Genomic DNA, 23,796 nt, shown 5'->3' with positions numbered 1-23,796 from the left:
TTCTTTCAAACTAAACACATTTTTTTCATCTAACTTCCACCCTAACATGATTACCTTTGATTTTTCAGAAGGAAGCTAAGCATAGAATTCTCGAATTATCTATGGTATGAAGTGTCGTCCAACTTCAGATACCGTATTCTCTAGACCACTTTTCAAAATCAGCTCTTGTATGTTATTCACAACATGTTCATAAAGTTTCATCCATCTCTCAGCAATAAGCTTCCTTAACTCAAAATATGTATACCTTCTTCTTACTTTTAAAGCTTCTTCAGTTTATAAAATTTTCTTTAGATTCCTTTTCTTCACCTCGAGAGTCGACCTTTATTACTCTAGTCACTTAATCATTAAAGAGTTCAGTAATTTCTTCGATTTTCATTCCATTTTCACAAACAGCTTCATACATGTCATTGTCGTGACATCTTCAACTCACAAAAAGTGGTTTCTCTTTACTCCCATCAGTTGATACGTACTCCTCTAGCATAGAAATAGGAGTGTGTCTTTTGGAGTTTCAATCACTATATTATCACTATTTTAAAACCATTTTGTATCACAAAAACATACATAAATTACAATTTGCATATAAATAAGCTACAACGTGTGGTGTGTCATAGTCAATTATGTCCCTAAATTTGGTGTAAAGGTATTCAAGAAGAAATGGCAAAAAAAATGCAATAAAAATCATTTGCCTTGAACATTTGTGACAAAGAAAAAGACACTGAGTTTGCTATGGGCAATGCAAGCAACTTGGCCACTTGATTATAGGCAGGAACGTGATTGTAACGACCCAATTCCGCAGGCCCAGCAAAGCCCAATCAATTTGCAGGAAACCCTAGGTGAGTTCCTATTTAAACTGAGCTACCTTATTAGTTTATTCAGAAAAAGTCTAAGGCGTCGAACCTCTCCAGATTTTGAGCCGTCAGAGAGAGATATTGGGGAACTATCTCAGCCACCGTCGACTGAGATCAGATCCGTCACGCCGCCGCCGTCTCACGCCCTAGGTAATCCACAAACCGCCTTTTCCGATTGGTTAAGTGTTGGCCATTTAGTCAATCGTCGATATCTCTCTAACCATTGGGTTTCTCGCGATTTCAAGGCCACCAGTGTGTTCGTGACGTCGAGACGAGTCCGGGGCATGAGTTTCATCCGGAGAGCCGCCGCGACGCCCCCTACACGCGCAAGAGGAAGATTCGCGCGTGAATCTCATGCACCACTGTCTCCGCCGGACGTTCGCCGGAGCCACCGACAGCCGGCCACCGTCCGTTCGCCGCCAGGAAGCCGCTGCCGCATCACCACCGTGCCTCCGCCGCGCCGGGGGGTTGGTCGGTAAGCCACCACCGTTGTTGGCCGCCGCCGGCGACCGGTCTCCGGCGACTCGCCGGTAACTCGGTGACTCGGCCGAGTCGACTCAGCGAGTCAAGCCGTTGACCAGTCAAGCCGGTTTGGTTTGGTTTGTTCAATTGATTTTCGGTTTGATTGGTTATTGGGAATTGATTTTTGGTTTGGATTAATCCGATTTGAAATTGATTTGAATCTGGTCCAATTGAAATCGAACTCGGTTACAGAAAACCGGGTGATTCAATTCGATTTCAATTTGGTCAAGGGTTGACCGGGTTGAGCTTTGACTAGCGGGTTGACTTTTTGACCAGATTGCCGGTTATCCGTTTTGGACCGTTCGAAGGACGTACTGACTCGATTTTTCGTCCTGTTTTTCAGATTTGGAGTTTGTTTGAGCAGCTGGAGTTCATAGCTATCACTTTTCCACATTGCTAAGGTGATGGTTTATTCCGTAAATCATGTACCAGTGTAGAATTCTCTCTATCGTAGTTTAGATTTCGAATCATGATCCGTCTGTTTGAATTGAGTCTGTTTGAGTCTTGATTGTTAGTCAGTTCATTTATTGTAAACTGGAACCAGGGGTCTAGAGGATTCAACCGTTGATTTGAGTGTGTGATGTTAAGAGATGCGATATATATATGTATGTATACATAGTTATGAGTAGAGACTATGTGAGAGGGCGGGGGTCTAGAGATGTTGGACTAGCGACGCAGCTTTGGTGGGCGGGGGCTCAGAGACGTCTGGGCTAGCGACGCAGATTGTGTGGGGCATGGGTGCAGAGATGTTTGCATTCGACGCAGCTTTGGAGGGCGAGGGTACAGAGACAGACTGTACTAGCGATGCAGCGTATGTATATATATATATCGGTATGAGGAGATGCGGGGTGTATGGACTAGCTATATGCTATCATCGCATTGTTTGTGTTGTGTGATGCTTTAGGCATCTTGTTTGTTCATGTTAGAGCTAAACTTCCATATTAGGAGTTCTATTTACTCAAGTCAGTGGTTTGCGTGTTTAGCATCTCATACCTAATGGAGTAACTCCCCTGTTACTCACCCCTCCTTTCCTTCCCCTTTCAGATGAGACTGACGAGCAATAGTGATTGCTATCGGGCTGGTGCTTTGGGAGTTTTATTTCTGTCTTTTTCAGACTTGCGGATTTTATGCTTTTATTGATATTTTCGGGATTTATTATGTTATTTGGATTTATGGCTATTTATTGGATTTACGACTTTGGAGTTGACTTTTGAGAAATAATAAATGGAGATTTCAGATTTTTTATTTATTTAAGTTATTTCGGAAAATACGGGTGTTATAATTTGGTATCAGAGCGGGGTTCCGTTCCAGCTCTGACCCGGGATGGCGATTTGTTGGGACGTGGTTTCGACTCGGTTTTGACTCGGTTTTAATTCGGTTTAATCGATTTTAAAAGATTTTTGAATCGGGGATTTGGGAGTTTTAAAGAAAGAAAAATACAACACCTTTCCGTTCAGTAACTTCTAACCCAATTGTCTTTTTATTGACGATGAGTTTATCATCGCCATCCGCTCTCTAGCTAACAAGGTTTCAGCCAGATGTTCGAGAGATGGATGATGTCACAGTTTGATAGATTGCTCAGGTGTGTATCAGTTTCGTCAGCCGTGTTCAGAAATTGTCCACATGTGGATGTGTGACGTTGTTTCCACCACCCAAACTTCAAGCCATCTCTCCACGAGTTTTCGTTATTGGAGATTATGTGGTATGAGATGTGAGCCATGAGTTGGCATGTGTTATTCGTGTGTATGAGTATAGTTACTGCCATGGAGGCATGATTATTTTGTAAACTCGTGGGGGATCGCTTTTGGATTGGGGTGCGACAACTTGCGTTGTGTTATATCGGAGTGTTGATCATTTCAGTGCGACAACTCGTGGGGGATCGCTTTTGGATTGGGGTGCGACAACTTGCGTTGTGTTATATCGGAGTGTTGATCATTTCATTGATGTATCGTTGTGCAACAACTCGTGGGGGATCGCTTTTGGCAGTGTTGATCATTTCAGAGATGTGTCAGTTCGGACAGCTGACATAGAAATGTTGGGAGCTATTTATATTGATTGTGGTGTACCAGTTATGCTTGGAGGGCCGATTGGTTCAGAGACTCGTTAAAGATGGAGTTGTGTTTTGCGATATCATTCTTGGGATGGACTTGTTATCACGACATCGAGTACTGTTGGATTGCCTGAGGGTGAGAGTTCACATTTGGGAGCAGAGCAGATTTTATTTGCATACATGCTACATGCAGAGGAGTTATTGGATATGGGAGTAAATAGATTTTGGTGATCATTTCGATGGTCAACATGAGTTGCACGATCTTCTAGTATCTTAGAGTATGGAGATGTATTTGAGGCCTTGGAAGGGCTGTCACCAGCCAGAGGAGATGTTCTTACGATCGAGTTGGAGTCAGGGACAACACCGGTTTAACGAGTTCTATACCGATTAGCGCCAGCAGAGATGGCTGAGCTGAAAGAACATATGGAAGATTCATCAGACAGGATATTTATTTAGGCCGAGTAATTCGCCGTGGGGAGCACCAGTGTTGTTTGTAAAGAAAAAATGATGGGAGTTTTCAGGCTTTGTATCGACTACATAGACTTGAACATGGTAAACATCATATTGATGAGTTGTTGAATTAGCTGCATGGAGGTTCACAGTTCCCGAAGGTTGTCTTGAGATCATGACATCATCAGATTGCTATAGTTGAGGAGTATGTACGGAATGTGGGTTTCCATATATGTTATGGATATTATGAGTTTTGGTGATATCATTTTGGATCGACGAATGCACCGATAGCATTTGAGAAGCTTATGAATGATGTCTTTCGCGAACACTTGGACAAGTGCGCGATTGTACTCATCGACGACCCCATTGAGTATTCTTGAGTAGTAGAGGGAGCATGATGAGCGTTTGCAAATTGTGTATTGATGCATGAGGATCAGGTCATTCTATATATATTGCATCAGTTGAGACCTCACGAGACCCACTACCCTATTCATGATTCGTAGTGGCTGCAGTGGTATTTGCGTTATAGTTTTGGAGATTGTAATTGTACAAGAAGGAAGTTTAGATTCTCTGGGATGATTGGAGTCTGAAATTTATCTTCATTCATTAAAACTTGTACTTGGATAGTGCAGTTGGATTGAGTTGGTAGCAGGCTACAGTTTGGATATTAAATACCATCTGGTAAAGACAACCATGTGACAAATGCCTTGGGCAGGCACATGAGCGACATATCAGGAACCAAAGAGGTTCATGAGTTTACTGGGACATTTGCTAGTCTCAGATTGTGTGCCATTACTGTCGATGGAGAGACAGATAGCCTTGGGACTTTGGAGCAGGCAGTCTTGCTATGAAAGGATACGCCAAGTGCATGTTAGCGTTATGGCTTTGGAAGACGATCGAGATGGGGAGTATTGGATATCATAAGTGTTGAGCGGGATAATTTTGAGCGGGATGTACCTGTACCGAAACCGAGTTGTGTGTTGGACGATAAACTGTTAAGAAAAGGGACCTTACAGCAAATACATCACTTGTGTTTCTCTACCCATCGGGAACACCAAGGGGTACAAAGATATGAAGTGTTAACTATAATTGGTCTAGTATGAAGAGAGTTGTAGCTTCATTGCGTCACAGTGTCAAACATGTCAGATGGCTATGACAGAGGATCAGTTATCTATTATGTTATTTTTGAGCTTGCTTTTGCCGGAGTGGAAATGAGGCATGGTGATTATGGACATTGTTATTGGATTTTAAATATGTGGAAAGAATGCACATGGGTAGTCATGGATAGACTTACCAAGTCAGCCTATTTCCTAAGTAATTAAGAAGACATTTAGAGCTAATCAGTTGGAACAGACCTACATTATTGAGTTTGAGAGGTTTCATGGATGTCAACATTGTATCGGATTGGGATTCGAAGTTCATGTCTACATTTTTGGAGTCATTCAGAAGGAACTTGGGACAAAGATCCACAGAAATACAACTTATTATCAGCATACATATGGTTAGTCAAAGAGGACTATTCAGACTTAGAGGACATGCTCAAGGATTGCGTCTTACAGTGGGATGGAAGATCGGAAAGCATTACATCTAGCAGAGTTTGCCTACATCGACAACTATCGTTCGAGCATTGAGATGAGACCGTATGAGGCTATTTATGGTAGGCCTTGTCGTATACCACTTTGTTGGACCAAAGTGAGGGAGTGACATGAGTTAGAACTATTAATGGTTCAAGAGATGGTATAGCAAATGGACATGCTCAAGGATTGGCTTTGGGAAGCCCATGACGGCAGAGGATTTATGCAGCAAAGCGCCGTAAGGATTTGGAGTTACATATGAGTGATCTAGTGTACCTGAAAATAATGACATTTCAGGGAGGACTTAAGACTCATAAGCTGAAGCAACTAAAACCGAGGTACATTGGACTGTATCCTCCGGTGGAGCGAATTGGAGCAGTTGATTGCAGTTATTTTATCAGCAGTGTATCAGACTCCATGATGTGGTTCATATGTCAAGTTGAGGAAGGTCGGGAGAGGGCCAAAGCTCATTTTGCAGCAGCCGCTAAATGCTCATGGCAAAAAAAAAATTGTATGCACCTTGTCAGCCAGTTGAGATTTTAGATCGGCAAGTGAAAGTTGTTTAGGAGATGATGACCAGTTTAGTTAAAGTTCGTTGGGAGAGAGACGTGATCTAGAAGGAAACCTGGGAGGCCGAGACTCAGATGAGGATTGATTATCCAGAGCTTTTTTAGGACAGTATTGGACAGTAGGTTCAGGAGCCGAATTTGGGGACGAATTCTCTATTTGTGGGGGAGAATTGTAACGACCTAATTCCGCAGGCCCAGCAAAGCCCAATCAATTTGCAGGAAACCCTAGGTGAGTTCTTATTTAAAAAGAGCAAGCCTATTAGTTTATTCAGAAAAAGTCTAAGGCGTCGAACCTCTGCAAATTTTGAGCCGTCAGAGAGAGATATTGGTGAACTGTCTCAGTCACCGTCGACTGAGATCAGATCCGTCACACGCGCCGCCTCACGCCCTAGGTAATCCGTGAACCGCCTTTTCCGATTGGTTAAGTGTTGGTCATTTAGTAAATCGTCGATATCTTTCTAACCATTGGGTTTCTCGCGATTTCAAAGCCACCAGTGTGTTCGTGACGTCGAGACGAGTCCGGGGCAGGAGTTTCATCCGGAAAGCCACCGCGACGCGCCCACACGCGCAGGAAGAAGATTCGCGCGTGAATCTCACGCACCACCGTCTCCGCCGGACGTTCGCCGGAGCCACCGTAGCCGGCCACCGTCCGTCCGCCACCGGGAAGCCGCCGCCGCGCCTCCGCCGCCGCCGGTGATTTGTCGGTAAGCCACCACCATTGTTGGCCGCCGCCGGCGACCGGTCTCCGGTGACTTGCCGGTAACTCGGTGACTCTGCCGAGTCGACTCAGCGAGTCAAGCCGTTGACCAGTCAAGCCGGTTTGGTTTGGTTTGTTCAATTGATTTTCGGTTTGATTGGTTATTGGGAATTGATTTCCGGTTAAACCGATTTGAAATTGATTTGAATCTGGTCCAATTGAAATCGAACTCGGTTAAGGAAAACCGGGTGGTTCAATTCGATTTCAATTTGGTCAAAGGTTGACCGGGTTGACCTTTGACCAGCGGGTTGCCTTTTTGACCAGATCGCCGGTTATCCGTTTTGGACCGTTCGAAGGGCGTTCTGACTCGATTTTTCTCCCTGATTTCAGATTTGGAGTTTGTTTGAGCAGCTGGAGTTCATAGCTATCACTTTTCGACATTGCTAAGGTGAGGGTCTATTCTGTAAATCCCGTACCAGTGTAGAATTCTCTCTATCGTAGTTTAGATTTCGAATCATGATCCGTCTGTTTGAATTGAGTCTGTTTGAGTCTTGATTGTTAGTCAGTTCATTCATTGTAAACTGGAACTAGGGGTCTAGAGGATTCAACCGTTGATTGATTGATTATGTGATGTTAAGAGATGCTATATATATATGTATGTATACATAGTTATGAGTAGGGACTATGTGAGAGGGCGGGGGTCCAGAGATGTTTGGACTAGCGACGCAGCTTTGGTGGGCGGGGGCTCAGAGACGTCTGGGCTAGCGACGCAGATTGTGTGGGGGCGTGGGTGCAGAGACGTTTGCATTCGACGCAGCTTTGGAGGGCGGGGGTACAGAGATAGACTGTACTAGCGACGCAGCGTATGTATATATATCCCTATGAGGAGATGCGGGGTGTATGGACTAGCTATATGCTATTATCGCATTGTTTGTGTTGTGTGATGCTTTAGGCATCTTGTTTGTTCATGTTAGAGCTAAACTTCCATAGTGGGAGTTCTATTTACTCAAGTCAGTGGTTTGCGTGTTTAGCATCCCATACCTCACAGAGTAACTCTCATGTTACTCACTCCTCATTTCCTTCCTCTTTCAGATGAGACTGACGAGCAGGAGTGATTGCTATCGGGCTGGTGCTTTGGGAGTTTTATTTCTGTCTTTTTCAGATTTGCGGATTTTATGCTTTTATTAATATTTTCGGGATTTATTATGTTATTTGAATTTATGGCTATTTATTGGATTTACGATTTTGGAATTGACTTTTGAAAAGTAACAAAGGGAGATTTCAGATTTTTTATTTATTTAAGTTATTTAGGAAAATATGATGTTCGAGGGAGACAGTTTCATTGTCAATGATATCCTCTCAATCGTGATAAAGTTTAATCATCGCCTACACTAAATCCTCCTTGATCACTTTAGGCATGTAACGGAGAGAGTCGTTAGCTGTTTTAAAAGCTCTATTATGATAATTGGGCCTTACATTACGGCCATTAATCACTTTAGGCCCAATTTTAAAATTGCTTTGGGCCCCCTATATTTTAATATTAATTTCTAGTCCTTGTTTTCTTTTGTAGACGACGGTGGCTTTCACAGGCGGATTAAGACGACGAAGAAAGCTCTCTCCGTAGTAAAAGTTAGGCTTTTGATCGGCTGCTATGGCGGAGGAGAAGGAGAGGAAAGGAGAGAAGAAGTATAAGTATAGCGTAATCGTTCCTACGTACAACGAGCGCCTCAACATTGCTCTTATAGTCTACCTCATTTTCAAGCATCTCCGGTAAAAAAAAAAAAACAAGTCTTTGTTTTGCGACCGATCATATATATAATTCTGGATCCCATTTAGTGAGAATTCGAATCCGATCGCCCATTAGTGATTCAGTATGAAAGGATCAGCAGTGATGGATCATGGTTTTACATTAAAGATCCAAACTTTATTTATGAGCTAGTAACTAAGTGTAACGATCCGTCAAACAGTATTACAAGTTGTTTCATGGTTGTGTATAGATAGAACCTCTGGTTTAGTGATCGGAGAAGCTAGAATTCTTGATTCTGGTTGTGGTTAATCGATTTGAACTTGTTAAGTAGACTCTTGTCTGTCGAATGTTATTGAGAATTTATACCAATACTAAGGAAAATTGGTCACTTGTTGAATGGTGTTTAGGGATGTTGATTTTGAGATAATTGTTGTGGATGATGGGAGTCCTGATGGCACTCAAGAAATTGTCAAGCAACTGCAGGACTTGTATGGTGAAGACCGCATTGTGAGTACAATAACAGAGTTAGTTTGAATCTGAATTACGTAATCCAGTTTGTATTCTTCGGTTCAGGTGAACTTGTGTTTTTGTTTTTATTGTGATGCAGCTTTTAAGAGCTAGAGCCAAGAAGCTTGGTTTGGGTATGTATCTGTAACTTCATCATCTTCTAACTTTGCTTTACAAGAAGGAAGTGGACCGTTATTGGTCTTCTTGGCACGCAGGCAGGGAACGGCATATATCCATGGTTTTGAAGCATGCTACAGGTGATTTCGTTGTAATCATGGATGCTGATTTTTCACATCATGTAAGAATCACCTACTGAATTTGTGTTTTATTCGACTTGTCTTTTGTTGATCTAACTCGCTTTTCTCTTGTGCAGCCAAAGTATTTGCCAAGTTTCATCAAGTATGTAAAGTTTTCTTCATCTCTTTACAAATATCATTAGCTTATAGTGATTTTTTTTATAATTCGACTTTGTTGTCTATGTCATGAAGGAAACAACTAGAGACGAATGCAAGTTATAGTGACTGGTACACGATTATGTAAAAGGTGGTGGTGTGCACGGGTGGAACCTTTGCGGAAACTCACAAGAAGGAGCAAATGTGCTAGCTCAAACACTATTATGGCCTGGCGTATTTGATTTAACCGATCATTCAGGTAAAAAAAAAAAAAAAAAGAAATCAACTACCTGTTGTCTTCTACTGAATCAGTCAGTATTTCACGACTAACTTCCACTTCCTAAACTTCCTTATTTGGAAGGCTATACAAGAAATCGGTGCTTGAAGACGTGATAAGCTCATGTGTGAGTAAAGGTTATGTCTTCCAGATGGAAATGATAGTTCGTGCGACCAGAAAAGGATACCATATTGAAGAGGTAGCTCTTGTCCCTTCTTTACATACATAATACCACTTGTGATTGTGATTCCTTTGAAATCAAATTATTATTTATGATTCATATGGTACTCCTCCTTCTTCATCTGTTAGGTACCAATCACATTTGTGGATAGAGTCTTTGGAACTTCGAAGCTGGGAGGATCCGAAATAGTGGAATATCTAAAGACTCGTCTATCTTCTTCTCACGACTTAAGAGATGACACCACCCACAGCTCAACAACACATGAATCTCTTTTAGTATTTATACTCTCCTTAACACTAGAACTCTGATCATGTCTTTTAAAAATTTCTCGTTACCTTTGAAAATCAAATAAAAACAAAAGAGAAGCATGAAAGAAAAGCTTTTCCACTCTTCTATGTTTAGTGTTCATCAAAATCATGCTTCGAAGTCCTGCTTCTTCGAGTGAAACTCTGTTCGTTTATAAATAAGAAAAAAGTTGTGAATAATTTTTTTCTAGTTATTATCCATCAAATTTATAACTTTCACTTCAATTTATCAATGCTAAAAGAAAACAAAATGATTAAAAATAAGAAGTTTCAGTTGCGATGAATTGTTATTTAATATATTTTAATAATATTTTCAAATTAGGATTTTTTATTACTATAAAAAAATATGGTAATAATTATTAACAAAAGAATAACTTATATAAATAGATTTTCATGTGACGTTATAAAATATGTACATATTTATATGTTTCTACTTTTGTTCGGTTTAATCTGTTATAAACCAAACTAAAATCCTACGGTTTTTTTAAAAATCATATCTATTCCGTTTATATGGTAATACCAAACCACACCATATTTTTTTATTTTGGTTCAGTTCAGTTGGTACGGTTCGGTTTTAACCATATTTGACAGCCCTAGTTGCAGTGTATCTCATTTGAAGGAGAATTACACAAGCAATCAAGCAATCAAGCAATCAAGCAAGGCCAAGAGAGAGTTGGGCTTTCACTATTAGACAAGCACTCATACGAAGCGAAGCACGAAGATGGAACCAAGTGGCTGATTATGTGCCGGCCATATACATGCTCTTATCTTTTCTCCAGCAATCATTACCATTATGGATACAGCTGCCTTGTAGGATAGCTGATAAGAACTCTTTACCCCATTGATGATAAGCACTTTTCTCGCTAGAGTCTGTCTGAACGAAATCACTTTCCCGGCGTACCAAAAAAAATAAAAGGAGAAAATGGAGGGAACTATGAAGTCAACGGCCAACTACGTTCCTCTCACTCCCATCAGCTTCCTGATCGATCCCGTCGTCTACGCCGACAGAACCTCCGTAGTTTACGGTCCCGTCACCTACACGTGGCGGCAGACCCGTGACCGCTGCGTCAGAGTCGCCTCCGCTCTCTCCCAACTCGGTATCTCCTCCGGCGATGTGGTCAGAACCTTTCTTTACCTTTGGTGCATATGCATCTTTGGAGACCCTTTTTGTATTACGTAGATCGTTTCTTATTTAAAGATTTCAAATTTCCTCAAGCTCGAAAATAAAGTTTTTCGACTTTGTAATCGAAATTTTGTCGTTTAGTGATGTGTTGTCGGAATTTGATCAGGTTTCGGTGTTGGCTCCAAACGTGCCAGCTATGGTCGAGTTCATTTCGCTGTTCCCATGGCTGGAGCTTTGCTCTGTACCACTCACATCCGCCACGACTCCGCACTCGTATCCGTTTTGCTAAACAACTCAGAGACCAAAGTGTTTTCGCAGATCATCAGTTTCTCCAAATAGCTCAGGGAGCTTGCGAGATCCTCTCCAAGAAAGGCGAGAAGGTCCCTCTTTTGGTCTTGATCCAAGAACCCTCTTGTTGTTTCGGGGAACAAGAAGAGGTTGATGGAGTACGAAGATGTTGTCTCCATGGGAAATCGAACTTCCAAGTTATAAGACCAAAGGACGAGTGTGATGCAATCTCTCTGAACTACACATCAGGCACCACTTCGAGCCCCAAGGGTGTTGTTTATAGTCACAGAGGCGCTTATTTGAATTCTCTGGCTACGGTTTTACTCAACGAAATGCACTCATCCCCTACTTACCTCTGGACTAATCCGATGTTTCACTGCAACCGCTGGTGCTTAATCTGGGGTGTTACCGCGATTGGTGGGAGTAATATATGTTTGAGGAACGTTACCGCAAAGGGTATATTCGATAACATTTGTCAACACAAGGTGACTCACATGGGAGGTGCACCAACTATACTGAACATGATCGTTAACGCTAGTGATTCCGAGAAGACCGCTTCCGGGGAAGGTTTCCTTTATAACCGTGCTGCACCGCCGCCAGCTCATGTGATTAAAAAGATGGAGGAGCTGGGGTTCTCTATGTTCCATTCGTATGGTTTAACGGAGACTTACGGACCGGGCACGGTCTGTGCGTGGAAGCCTGAGTGGGACCTTTTGCCTAGCGAAGAGCAGGCGAAAATGAAGGCAAGGCAAGGAGTGAATCATATAGGGATCGAGGAAGTCGCTGTTAAAGATCCTGTGACCTTGAGGACTTTGGCCGGCTGATGGTGTGTCCATGGGTGAGGTTGTCTTCAGGGGAACACGGTGATGAACGGTTACTTAAAGAACCCTGAAGCGACCAAGGTTCTTTCAAAGGAGGTTGGTTTTGGAGTGGAGACTTGGGGGAAACACCCTGATGGTTACATAGAGCTGAAAGAAGGTCCAAAGACATTATAATCTCTGGAGGAGAGAACATAAGCTCGATCGAAGTGGAGTCTGTTCTGTTCTCTCTCCTCCTTGTTTCTTGAAGCAGCTGTGGTTGCGAGGCCTGATGAGTATTGGTGAGACTGCTTGTGCGTTTGTGAAGCTTAAAGACGGGTCTAAGGCAACGGCCGAGGAGATTAAAGCTACTGCAGGGGGAAGCTTCCGCATTATATGGCTCCGAGGAGTATTGTGTTTGAGGATCTTCCGAAAACATCGACTGGGAAAGTTCAGAAGTTTGTTCTGAGGACTAAGGCTATGGCTATGGGAAGCTTATCAAAGAAAGGAACTAGCAAGCTATGAACCGGTAAGGTTTTTTGTGTATCATGTTGGTTAAGGTAAACCGGAAATATTGTACTACAGACAATCCAAGCTGTGTCATTCTGAAATAAATGTATCATGTTCGTTTAAGATAAACCGGAATGATTATTGTGTTCTAAAATAAACCAAGTTGAAATAAATAAATAAAACACAGGTATGAAGTTGTATGGTTGTGGAAGATTAGATAGGTATGAAGTTGTATGGTTGTGGAAGATTCGATCTCTAGCATTTTCTGACTAGGAGTTGAATCTGATGGCAAGTGGTTATATTTATATTATCTTAATTACTTTACTAAATTTGTAATTGGTTACATTAAAACGTATTTCCTCTCTTTCCTAAATAGTGTTGTTTGTAGAGTTTTTTTCATATATGTTAAAAAATCATTTAAAACTAATATATTAATTTATACACTAAATATTTTTGTTCTTTCTAACTAATACACTAAATCAATATAAAAAAAACCTTAAATGTTTATTTAAATGCAAAATGACACTCTTACATTCTTTGTAAAACTAAAAGATAAAAAAAAACACTGCAAATATGAGTACTCAACTGTTATTTGACCGGCCCAATACTCGGCTATATTAGATGATCTCAGACCGTTGATAATTTCCGGTTTTGGTGAACTATATATATGGATCCAAGAATCAATAAACCGGCTCACACCAATTTTGCTCAAAGATGGTGACAACACCAAGGAAACAGAAAGACAGACAAAAAGAGTAATGATACTTTCCTCGGCGGTTCACGCAATTGTTCACTTACACTCTTTAGCAAAAGTTAAAAATCTGAAATAGTGATTCCAAATATTCTTCTTTCTACAAATAGATATGAAAAAACAAGGAAGATAATAAATGTAAAGCAAAGAGTGATACTTACACTAAAACTAACATTTCAGAGAAATGAAAAAAGAAACAAAGAAAAAAAACAAAAAAACATTTCAGAGACAGTAATGGTTTTTTAAAAAGATGTAAAGTGATTTAAAGAAACAAAACATGAAAAAAGAAACAAAGCTTGTGACTGGGCTCTGCTCTCAAAAAGATGGCCATAGTTTCCAAAAAATTGCAAAAACTCCTGATTATTGGACAATTTAAATCAATAATGAATGGTTAGTAACCAAATAATTTGCTCATGATTATGCAAAACAAGATGGTTAATGGTCCAAACAAACTAAAAATCAAAAGAGAATAACTTGCAAGAGTCAATAAATCCAGCGCACGATAATTATGATCAAAATTAAGCAGTTAATTAATCAAAAATTCAAAATGATTTAAATATATAAATTTAAAAAAAAAAAACAAAAGCTGTTACCGAAGTGCTGGAGGCGGTGCCTCATTTCTTTCAGAGCCCAGAAATCTATAAGAAGTGTCCCAAAACCAAAGGATTTTTCTTAAAAAAAAGAAAGATATTTAATCGGTTCTCGCTGATATTTAAAAATCGAGAATCTCTTGCGGTGGTGGTGCAGATGTTGCGATTACAATAAAAGTTAAATCACACAATAAACAAAAAAAAAAAAAAAACACAACATGTTGTCATCTTGATTTTCGATTTCTGAAATAAATCTTTCAAACCAGACAGTTCTATCTAATCTCAAAGGAGAAGACTTTTGTTTCTCTCTCTCTGGCGTAGAGGCGAAGTTAACAGCGCCGCACGTAATAAGCCTTTCCATGGCTTTCCAGCGGCGGCGCTACAATTACTACAACCGTCTCCGCCGTCTCCTCCGCTTATTTGCGGCTTCTCCGGAGCTCTTCTCATCCTCTTCGCTCTCCTCTCCGTCTTTTCCCCTCCTCCTGATGACTCCGATCGACGCATTTCCGTACTCTTTCTCCCTCTCTGTTAAGATTGTTTTAGAAGATTCTTACCTCACTTTTTTTTTTTAACGTCGTTGATTCTGTTTTAAAATTGCAGAAGCAGCAGATTAACTATGGAGTCAATGATGAGAAGAAGCACGTAGCAGTGGTGGTTTTCAGAGTTCCGGTTAGGGTTTTTTTAAAACTCATTTCTGATGTTCTCTGTTTCAAAGTTTTGACTTTTTTTTTTTTTTTTTTTTTTGACCGAAACAGAGAAGTGGAGGGAGATTAGATCGTGATATCTGGCGTTCTTGGAATGCTCAACTCTTTTACGGTTGCTGCAATGCAAGCACCAAGTTCCCAAGTGCGTAAAAGCTTCTTTCTTTTTTAAAAAAATTTGATGCTTGTAGATATGAAATTAGATATAGAGAGAGCATTTCTGTAACCAGTACTAAGTTAAGCTATAGAACCAGTATTAGTTTCTGAGTTCAATGGATTTAATGTTAGTTTCTTGCTGCAGATGCTAAAGCAATTACTAGAAGCGATCGGTACTTGGCAATCGCCACTAGTGGTGGTTTAAACCAACAACGAACTGGAGTAAGTGTTCCTTTCAGCTTTTTTTTTTTTTTTTTTTTTTTTTTTTGAGTTTGACCGTATCCAATTGACTTCTTTCAGATTGTAGATGCTGTTGTTGCTGCTCGAATCCTAAACGCTACGCTTGTTATCCCTAAGTTAGACCAGAAATCCTACTGGAAAGATGCCAGGTTCCTGCTCAGATTCTTGACAACTCAAAACTCTATGCACCTTAATAACATTATCATAAGTTTGTGCTTTTATTTACGCAGTGACTTCTCCCACATCTTCCAAGTTGATTGGTTTATATCGTTTCTCTCAAAAGATGTCAAAATCATAGAGCAGCTTCCACCTAAAAGAGGACGAACGTGGAGTCCCAGCAGAATGCGTGTTCCAAGAAAATGCAACGAGAAATGTTATATCAATCGAGTACTACCCGTTCTTCAGAAAAGGCATGTAAGTTCTCCCAATCCTTTTCCCCTTCTTACTATTTAAATTGATGCTTAAGTATCTTGTAAAAATGTTTTTGATTTCAGGCGGTTCAGTTGAATAAATTTGATTACAGACTTTCGAACAAGTTGAGAGATGATTTGCAGAAGCTGAGGTGTAGAGTAAACTACCACGCGCTTAAGTTCACTGATCCCATTCTCAAAATGGGCAACGAGTTGGTCAGAAGAATGCGGTCAAGGAGCAAGCACTACATTGCTTTACACCTTAGGTTTGAGCCTGACATGCTCGCCTTCTCGGGATGTTACTATGGTGGTGGTGACAAGGAGAAGAAAGAGTTAGGATCAATCAGAAGGAGATGGAAAACTTTACATGTTCGTGTTTGTGCCGTTCTTTTCCTATTATCTTATCAGAACGAGTTGAATATATATTGTTTTTTTATCTCTAATCTCAGGTGAATAACCCGGAAAAGCAAAGGCGACAAGGAAGATGTCCGCTTACACCAGAGGAAGTTGGATTAATGCTTAGAGCTTTAGGATATGGAAGCGATGTTCATATATATGTTGCATCAGGTGAAGTTTACGGAGGAGAAGAGTCATTAGCTCCGTTGAAAGCGCTCTTCCCACATTTCTATTCTAAAGACACTATAGCTACCAAAGAGGAGTTAGAACCCTTCTCTTCTTATTCTTCACGAATGGCTGCGTTGGACTTCCTTGTGTGCGATGAAAGCGATGTCTTTGTCACAAACAATAACGGGAACATGGCGAGAATATTAGCTGGTCGAAGGTAAATAGTTTAAACCAAAAGCAGCTCTTCTTTCTTTTATGTGTGTTTATATTGGTTTTGTGATTACAGGAGATATTTTGGACATAAACCGACGATTAGACCGAATGCAAAGAAGCTGTACAAGTTGTTTCTAAGCAAAGAGAACACAACTTGGGAGGAGTTTGCTTCAAGAGTCAGAACGTTTCAGAAAGGATTCATGGGAGAGCCCAAGGAAGTCAGAGCCGGTAGAGGCGAGTTTCATGAGAATCCGTCCACTTGTATATGCGAAGCTAAGGCAAAAGAAGGAGGTATGGATTCAAGAAAACTCGGTAAGAAAAACAAAAAAGAAGGTGATGAACCGAAGGAAGATGAAGATGCAGAGTGGTCTTCAGATTATGAGGAAGACCAAACTGATTTGCATGACAGAGGGTTGTATAATGGTACGAGGCTGGATTATGAGGATATGTCTTCGGATGAGCCTGAGCTCGAAGAAATGCTGTCAGATTGATTCATTTAAAAAAGACTTAAAAATATCATTTTACAACCTTTTTGTTGTGGTGATATTACCTTCATCAATTTCTTCTGTACATAGGAATCCAATCCGAGGAAGAATGGTTTTTTCTTTTTTAGTTTCATTTCTTTTCTTTTACTTTTTCCGACAAGAATCAGAGTGACAACAGAATATTGATACTGAAAGGAATCTGGGTGAATGATAGATAGATAGATACAATAAAGATCCAAAACAAATTGTGTCAAAGAAGATTGTTGTAAATACACAAGTGCCAACTTTTTTTCCGACAAAGATTTCGATGGGTCGTGTGTGGGTCAGAGCAAAAGAGATGCTGAGCTTTTTACTACAGTCTCGGAAGGAAAGGCTTCACTGATTCGATGACGACCTATCATATAAGGTATATATAAAAGCAAGAAAAGTTAAATTAGATGAGTCCTGTGATTCGATAGGTTTAGAACTTAGAAATAATTTACTTACCCTTCCGTCATATGATAATGATGCAAAAACCCAAGGCTCACGTGAGCTCCAAGCAAGTCCTGTGTTGTAATTAAACAGTAAATGTCAGGGTGTAGTTGTTTCACAAATTAATGGTGCCACTAAAACGTCTTTTAAGAGAATTTACCATAGACACTGTCTTCATAATCAGTGTATGAGTTGAGCAACAGGTTTACACGCTGACGTGTTGAACCCACAGGCTGAGATAGGTGGTAGGCAAAATATGATTCTCAACACAATGCAAATGATAATCATAGGTGGGAGGGAGGGAGGAGGATAAGAGATTTGTAACAACCTTTCTGGGGTTTTTTCATTAGTGGATGATGCTGCAGCATACCACAAATTGACAGCTGAGTCTGTTCCTGCACTCTGTTTTACTTCAACTGATAAGTAACCACACTTTTAAATCTACATCGCGAGTTAAAGAATAGGCTCTGCTTTCCAAGCTAAAACGTAGCATGTACCAAGGGGAAAAAAACATCATTCCTCACCTTGCTCAACCTATCTCAGCTAAAAAAAAACCGAGAGAGCAACATACATAGCTACTATGTCGGATGATCTAATTCTTCTGTTTAAGAAACATGAAGAAGGAGAAAGAGTGTACCAGAATCAGCCCATCATACTCGGGGTTACACTTGACAGCCCATGTCCTACAAAATTTAACAGAAACATACAAATTCAGGTCTCACGCTACTGGATTCTAAAAAAAAAGAAGAAAAAAGAAAAGTGCAAACAAACCTACCAATGTGTATGACCAGGGAGCTCTTGGACGGGAGCCTTGGCCTTCCGGAGATCCCAGACATGTATGCCAGATTCATCCTCTGCTGTAATCTACATAACCGAATGTTTATTTCATCATACTGAACCCAAAGAGAGAGTATTGTTCAGTTCAGTGCCACGGCAGTACTTTAGAGGACAAGAAAGAACTTCTTACAAGTATATGTTCTCTCTTGGGATTGTAATCAACACCTCGTACATGAGCACGTTCAATTGAATTAACCTTCCTGTGTTGTGCAAATAACATGTCCCTCAATATATATATATACATAGGTTCGTGCGAAGAGGTACAAACAAAGCAACTAACAGTCATCTGACATCGAAATCCCATGAGCGTGTGAGTGTGAGTATTATCAACGTGCAAAATCTTCAAAGTGAATGCAGGAAAGGCCTATGTTAATGTTACTGAGAACAGAGAAGATCAACAGAGATACCATACTTCATGGTGCGCAGGTCCCAGAACTGGACAGATGATTCACCAGTCGCTGCAACAGCATTTACATCATGTGGATCCCACGCACCACCAGATAAAGAATGTAACATCCCAGCCGAATCCTTAGACAAGACCTACACAAACCAAAGCATGTTAACTTGGGAACATGGGAAGCAAAAAGAAAAGAAAAAAGAGCACGTCTCTATATCCTCGTAGCTAAATCACCTCAGCAGACTTGTTCGAACAAGCCAAGCTCCACAAGAAAATGTTTTGTTCATCCATGCTGATCAACTTGTCACACCTCCCAGAAGGCCACCAAAGAACACTGTCTCCAAGAGAGAGAGAGAGAGAGAGTCAGCTTCGTAAGATGTGCATAAGAAAAGAAACAAGGTCTAGACTCTGACATCAACTCACCAGTTAATCTTACCAACATGTGCATCAAGAGATGCAACACGCTCAAGTTGTGGGGAATTCAGCTGACCATACAACTCAGGAATCTGCCAAATCGCTGCTCCAAATGATTCACCTTAACCGGATCAAACCATTTCAAGCTTCAACTTCTGATTAAACCAAGACTAATCCGAAAAAAGATTACAATTCATTTAAGAAACTGATGATACCAGTGGAAAAGACAGTGGAGAAAATGCGTTGATCGAAAGGGCAAGAAGCAAGGTCCCAAATCTCATTAGGATGAGAGAACAAACCCTCGCATATCAGCTCAGATCCACCAGATGACAGACGAAGAAGATGAACCTTTTTTTTTAAAGAAAAAAGTAGCTCTCAAATGCTGGAGATGATCAAATAGAAATCGAAGCATAGATCAACCATGGATTCACCTCGTTTTCTTCTTTCAAACTTAGGGTTCCAGTGAGGAAGCTGGTGTAATCCGTATCGGCTTTCACATCCGATATACATCTCGCCTGAAACAGATTCGTCTTTTGAATAAGCTTTAAGGAAATTAACGGAGAAGATCGGGAACAGGATGATAGATTCAGTCACCTGATACTTCAAGCCGTATCCAATTCCCGACGATCCTCCTTGCATTGTCGCCTGCCCTGACCACTGATTCAGTGGATGCCGATCAATTTTGATTTTGCTACTGTGATCGATTCTAATGGGCTTAACCCAATATCTAAATAATAAGATATAGAGGCCCACCTTTCATCCTTCCAATTTTAGTACTACTACTCTGAGTCACAGTGTGCGTCACACACAAGTCGATCAAAACACTATCTAGACTAATTAAATATTGAGAAAAAGACACAAGTTTATGTTTTCAAACTAGTTCAAAAGTCACAAAAATACCACTTAATGTTTTATCAAAAATCACAAACTTAAAAGTTTAGAGTTAAAGGGTGGAGTTTAGGATTTAAGGTTTAGGGTTTAGGGTTTAGAGTTTAGGGTTTAGGGTTTAGGGTTTAGCGTTTAGGGTTTAGGGTTTAGAGTTTAGGGTTTAGAGTTTAGAGTTTTTGGGGATAAGATTTCAAATTTTGAAAAATAAAAAAATTAAAATTTTCAAAGGATAAATTTAGAAAGGTGCTATTTTGGTCATTTTAGTTTTTGAGTGCTATATTTGTGATATAAACTTAAAAATGTGCTATTTTGGAGATTTGCCCTTAAATATTTCATAAGCAAATTTGTAAAACCAATATCAAGAAAAAAAAGATATCACAAGTTACGTCAGCTAGAGACCGTTGTATGATCACCGAAAAAACATCAGATCATGAATGTTATCATCACGTTGTTTTTGTATCTGTAAATGGTTAAAATTATCATTACGTTTGGTACAACGTCTTAGCGGCGGAGTCACATGAGACAAGACACGTGATGCTTTCATGATCTTACGAACCTTAATTAAAAATGATACTTTATTTGTTTGCTTCAAAAGAATACATGATATCTGTTTTATCTGATATTTTCGTAAGCCATGGATTTAAAAAAGTAATAATTTAGATTGCTAAATGTATATTAGAAAGAAACAGTAAGGTAAGCAAGAATGTTTGCCGACCTGAAAAAAACTAGGAATGGATATATCAACGCTCGTGGTTGATAAATTATTATCAAATGTTGTAGGACAACTGTCCTTTTCTTATAGTTTTCCGGATATAGGTATTGGTAAGTTGATAAATAGTTTTTTTTTGTATAATACGCATGGGAATATTGTTATAAGAATTTAAGCGAAAATATATATATATATATATATATATATATTGTAATAAGAAAAGTAGTGATAAGATGACAAAATTGGAGGATGTGGATCTCCACCATCCCCAGAAAAGAAACATTCCTTTGCTTCACTAAAAAAAATATAAAGAAAAGTTTCTTCTTTTGAGATATGGGCTCGTTTATGAAGAAGATCCTCGTGCATTCTTTATTTTAGTTTCAGCTTTTTCATTTCGTCCCATCTTCTCAAAAGCCTCAAAACCAAAAAAGTTCCAACTCTCACTCTAACTCGAGAACTTTTTAGCTAAGACGTGCGCAGAGGCTCGTTTATGCACATTCTTCTATATATGGTTTTAGATGAATGGGTTAGGTTAGTGTATTTGACATGAATTGCATGGTATTTATGAATCAATTCTATTTTATACACTTATGTAGAATCAATTCTATTTGAAAATATTTTTATTTCATTAATTAAATTCCCTATTTTTTTACTTGTCTTTTTCAGTTGCATTTATGAAATATCCTAAAACAAATAAAGCTGCATAATTTATTACTTGTCTCTTCAGTTACATTAATGAAATATGCTTAAATGAATTTAAACTTCATATTTTAGTGTTTATCTTTTTCGGTTACCTTAATAAAATATCCTTAAATAAATTTGGACATAATGTCATTTAATCAACCAAAAAAACTCATGAGTTATCCTTACGTGCATAATTTTAATAATGGAGAATTTAAAAACGTGCATTATTAAAATGTTACCTAAAACATGCAACACTAATATATAACATGCATCAATAAAACAAGAATTTGACTCACACAATTGTACGAATATTATTTTCAGTTAATTAAATTTAAAAATAATTATTTATTCAAAAAATATTTAAGAATGGCTATGTTTTTAAAATATATATGGTATTATTTGCTCATAACTCATTTGTCATTTGCTAAATTGTTAGAAAGAAAATTTTAGCATAATATAACTCAGTTGTCATTTGCTAAATTTATGGTTTTTATTTATATTTTTTTTTATTTAATTATAATATTTTTATTTTATATTCGAAAAATAAATGAATTTTCTTTCAAACAATATTTTTGAAATTTGTATTTTTTAAAAAAATAATCAATTTAAATTGTTATTATCATTGAATATAATTATTTTTGACATAATTTAAGTTTTCGTTTACATCAAAACTTATCATATTTTAGGATAATTTTAATTTAAAATGTAATTTTCATATTTTTCAAACAAATTCTAAAAATATTTTTTAAATATTTTGTTATAATTTTTTAAAAGAATATTGAGTTGCATTTCAAATAAAAAGGTAAATATATTAAAAATATTCTAATTAAACTACGTAAAATTTAATATAGTTTTAAATAAATGGTCAAAAAAAAAAATTACACATAAAAACAAATCATGATTTTTGTTAACTGGGTGGATCATTATTTATATCATATCGCACACGAAAGAAAATTTATGTTTTTACAATTATCTAATTAACTCTATATACTCATTTTTTTATATGATATCACACATTCGTAAAAAAAAATAGATAGTTTAGGAAGCAAAAAAAATATTTACTTAATGAATATAATATGAACGAATATTACAAATACATTATTTAATAAAATAAATAATTAAAAACTAAAAATTCATATCCGCGCTGGCGCGCGGATCAGGGTCTAGTCTATATTATTAAAAGAGAAGTACCCATTAAAAATACCCTTAAATTTTCTAGCTTATTTACACTTCTATGCCACTGAGAATTAAATTAAACTACTTATTTTAATGTTTGTCCTTTCGAGTTAAATTAATGAGTTTTCCTTAATCAAATTTAAATTTAATGTCATTAAATGAACCTACCTATTTTAATGTTTGTCTTTTCCAATTAAATTAATGAGTTTTTCTTAATGAAATTTAAACTTAATGTCATTAAATAAACCTAAAAATACATCATATTTAACGTAGCTTATTACGGACGAGTACGGCCCAATAATGAACTTGAATTTTATTTTTACGAAAACGTGAATCACTTGACTTATGTAATATTTTAAATATATTAACTACAATATAACAAATGCATATAACCTACCTATACTTTAGTTTGAAATGATCATGCTCAAGTTTTATATAGTCAACTTACATCATGCATCAATCGATGTACAATAGTTAAACCACCTATAGTTTTCGTTTTCTTTATAGCATGTATCAACCAACCAATCATCCCACTGATTTTCTAAGCTTTATAAAAAAACAAATCAATAAATACAAACTCAAAATCCATTATCTTCTATTAATCAAAACATAATATCTTCAAAGTCGTATCTTTAATGTACCTATTAAATATAGAAACTGTAACCATAATTACACTAATTATAAGAATAGATTTGATTCCAACCAATTGATCTATTACTTCGGTAATTGATTTGCTTGCAGAAGAGGAAACAATAAATTTAAAATTTATAAGAATATAAAGATATAGAGATTCTAACCAATTGCCTATATTTGCGTATGATTTTCGCATAATAAGCTTCAAATTGAACATTGAAAAAGATAGAGAGATTTTTTTTAATCTTTTACCGACACAAAACTTAAACAAAACGAAGAGTTAAAGGTAATTTTTTTTTGTTACACTTCCCGGAAAAAACGGTTACAACATGTGCTTTCATAATATGGTCTTTTAACATATTAATGTTATGGACATTTAATAATTATCTTGACGAAAAACAAAGACTGTAAATAATTTATTATTAACAAAAGTATGAAATTATTTACAATTTGATAACTAATTCATCACCCTTTTTTATATGTTAAATTTTTCATAGAAGTTTAAAAATCATTTTATTTACTTTAAGCATGTATAACTAATTTACAATCTTTTATGCTATACTAAGTCATGATATAATATTTCTTCATATTTTACATTAATAACCATTGTTTTTATATATCGTCTACAATTCTCTAATTA

At 38.1% G+C, this 23,796-nt stretch overlaps 2 protein-coding genes, 1 long non-coding RNA gene and 2 pseudogenes across 4 annotated transcripts; 4 read left to right on the top strand and 1 right to left on the bottom strand.

Annotated features, from left to right (window-relative positions):
- Positions 1-8,247: 8,247 nt before the first annotated feature.
- Positions 8,248-9,244, top strand: LOC125586891 (dolichol-phosphate mannosyltransferase subunit 1-like). Its single transcript, XM_048756731.1, has 4 exons — positions 8,248-8,480; positions 8,865-8,964; positions 9,065-9,098; positions 9,185-9,244. The coding sequence occupies exons 1-4, from the start codon at positions 8,362-8,364 to the stop codon at positions 9,223-9,225; spliced, it is 294 nt and encodes a 97-aa protein (XP_048612688.1). The 5' UTR covers positions 8,248-8,361; the 3' UTR covers positions 9,226-9,244.
- Positions 9,245-9,521: 277 nt separating this feature from the next.
- Positions 9,522-10,163, top strand: LOC125586892. The gene is made up of 3 exons (XR_007323421.1): positions 9,522-9,615; positions 9,718-9,832; positions 9,943-10,163. It is a non-coding gene; the product is annotated as an uncharacterized LOC125586892 (long non-coding RNA).
- Positions 10,164-11,026: 863 nt separating this feature from the next.
- LOC125586890 lies at positions 11,027-13,037 on the top strand (annotated as a pseudogene).
- A 1,485-nt stretch (positions 13,038-14,522) lies between these two features.
- LOC125586889 lies at positions 14,523-17,074 on the top strand (annotated as a pseudogene).
- A 42-nt stretch (positions 17,075-17,116) lies between these two features.
- Positions 17,117-19,804, bottom strand: LOC106347271 (WD repeat-containing protein DWA2). Of its 2 annotated transcripts, none has more exons than XR_001270677.3 (13): positions 19,661-19,803; positions 19,498-19,581; positions 19,282-19,414; positions 19,076-19,187; positions 18,887-18,986; positions 18,668-18,795; positions 18,386-18,455; positions 18,194-18,282; positions 18,056-18,101; positions 17,747-17,820; positions 17,579-17,651; positions 17,434-17,492; positions 17,117-17,341 (listed from the first exon to the last, which is right to left on the bottom strand). XR_001270677.3 is itself a non-coding variant. In XM_013786790.3 (13 exons), exons 1-13 carry the CDS (start codon positions 19,703-19,705, stop codon positions 17,300-17,302), a joined length of 1,056 nt encoding a protein of 351 aa, XP_013642244.1. In that variant the 5' UTR covers positions 19,706-19,804; the 3' UTR covers positions 17,117-17,299. The 2 variants fall into 2 exon arrangements, 1 of the variants encoding a protein (XP_013642244.1); XM_013786790.3 differs by having other exon boundaries at positions 17,579-17,654; positions 17,749-17,820; positions 19,661-19,804.
- Positions 19,805-23,796: the final 3,992 nt, after the last annotated feature.

Source organism: Brassica napus, chromosome C5 (assembly GCF_020379485.1).
Source record: "Brassica napus cultivar Da-Ae chromosome C5, Da-Ae, whole genome shotgun sequence".
Lineage (NCBI taxonomy): Eukaryota > Viridiplantae > Streptophyta > Magnoliopsida > Brassicales > Brassicaceae > Brassica > Brassica napus.
Note: the sequence above shows the minus strand (reverse complement) of the source record. Positions and strands in the feature narration are given on the sequence as shown.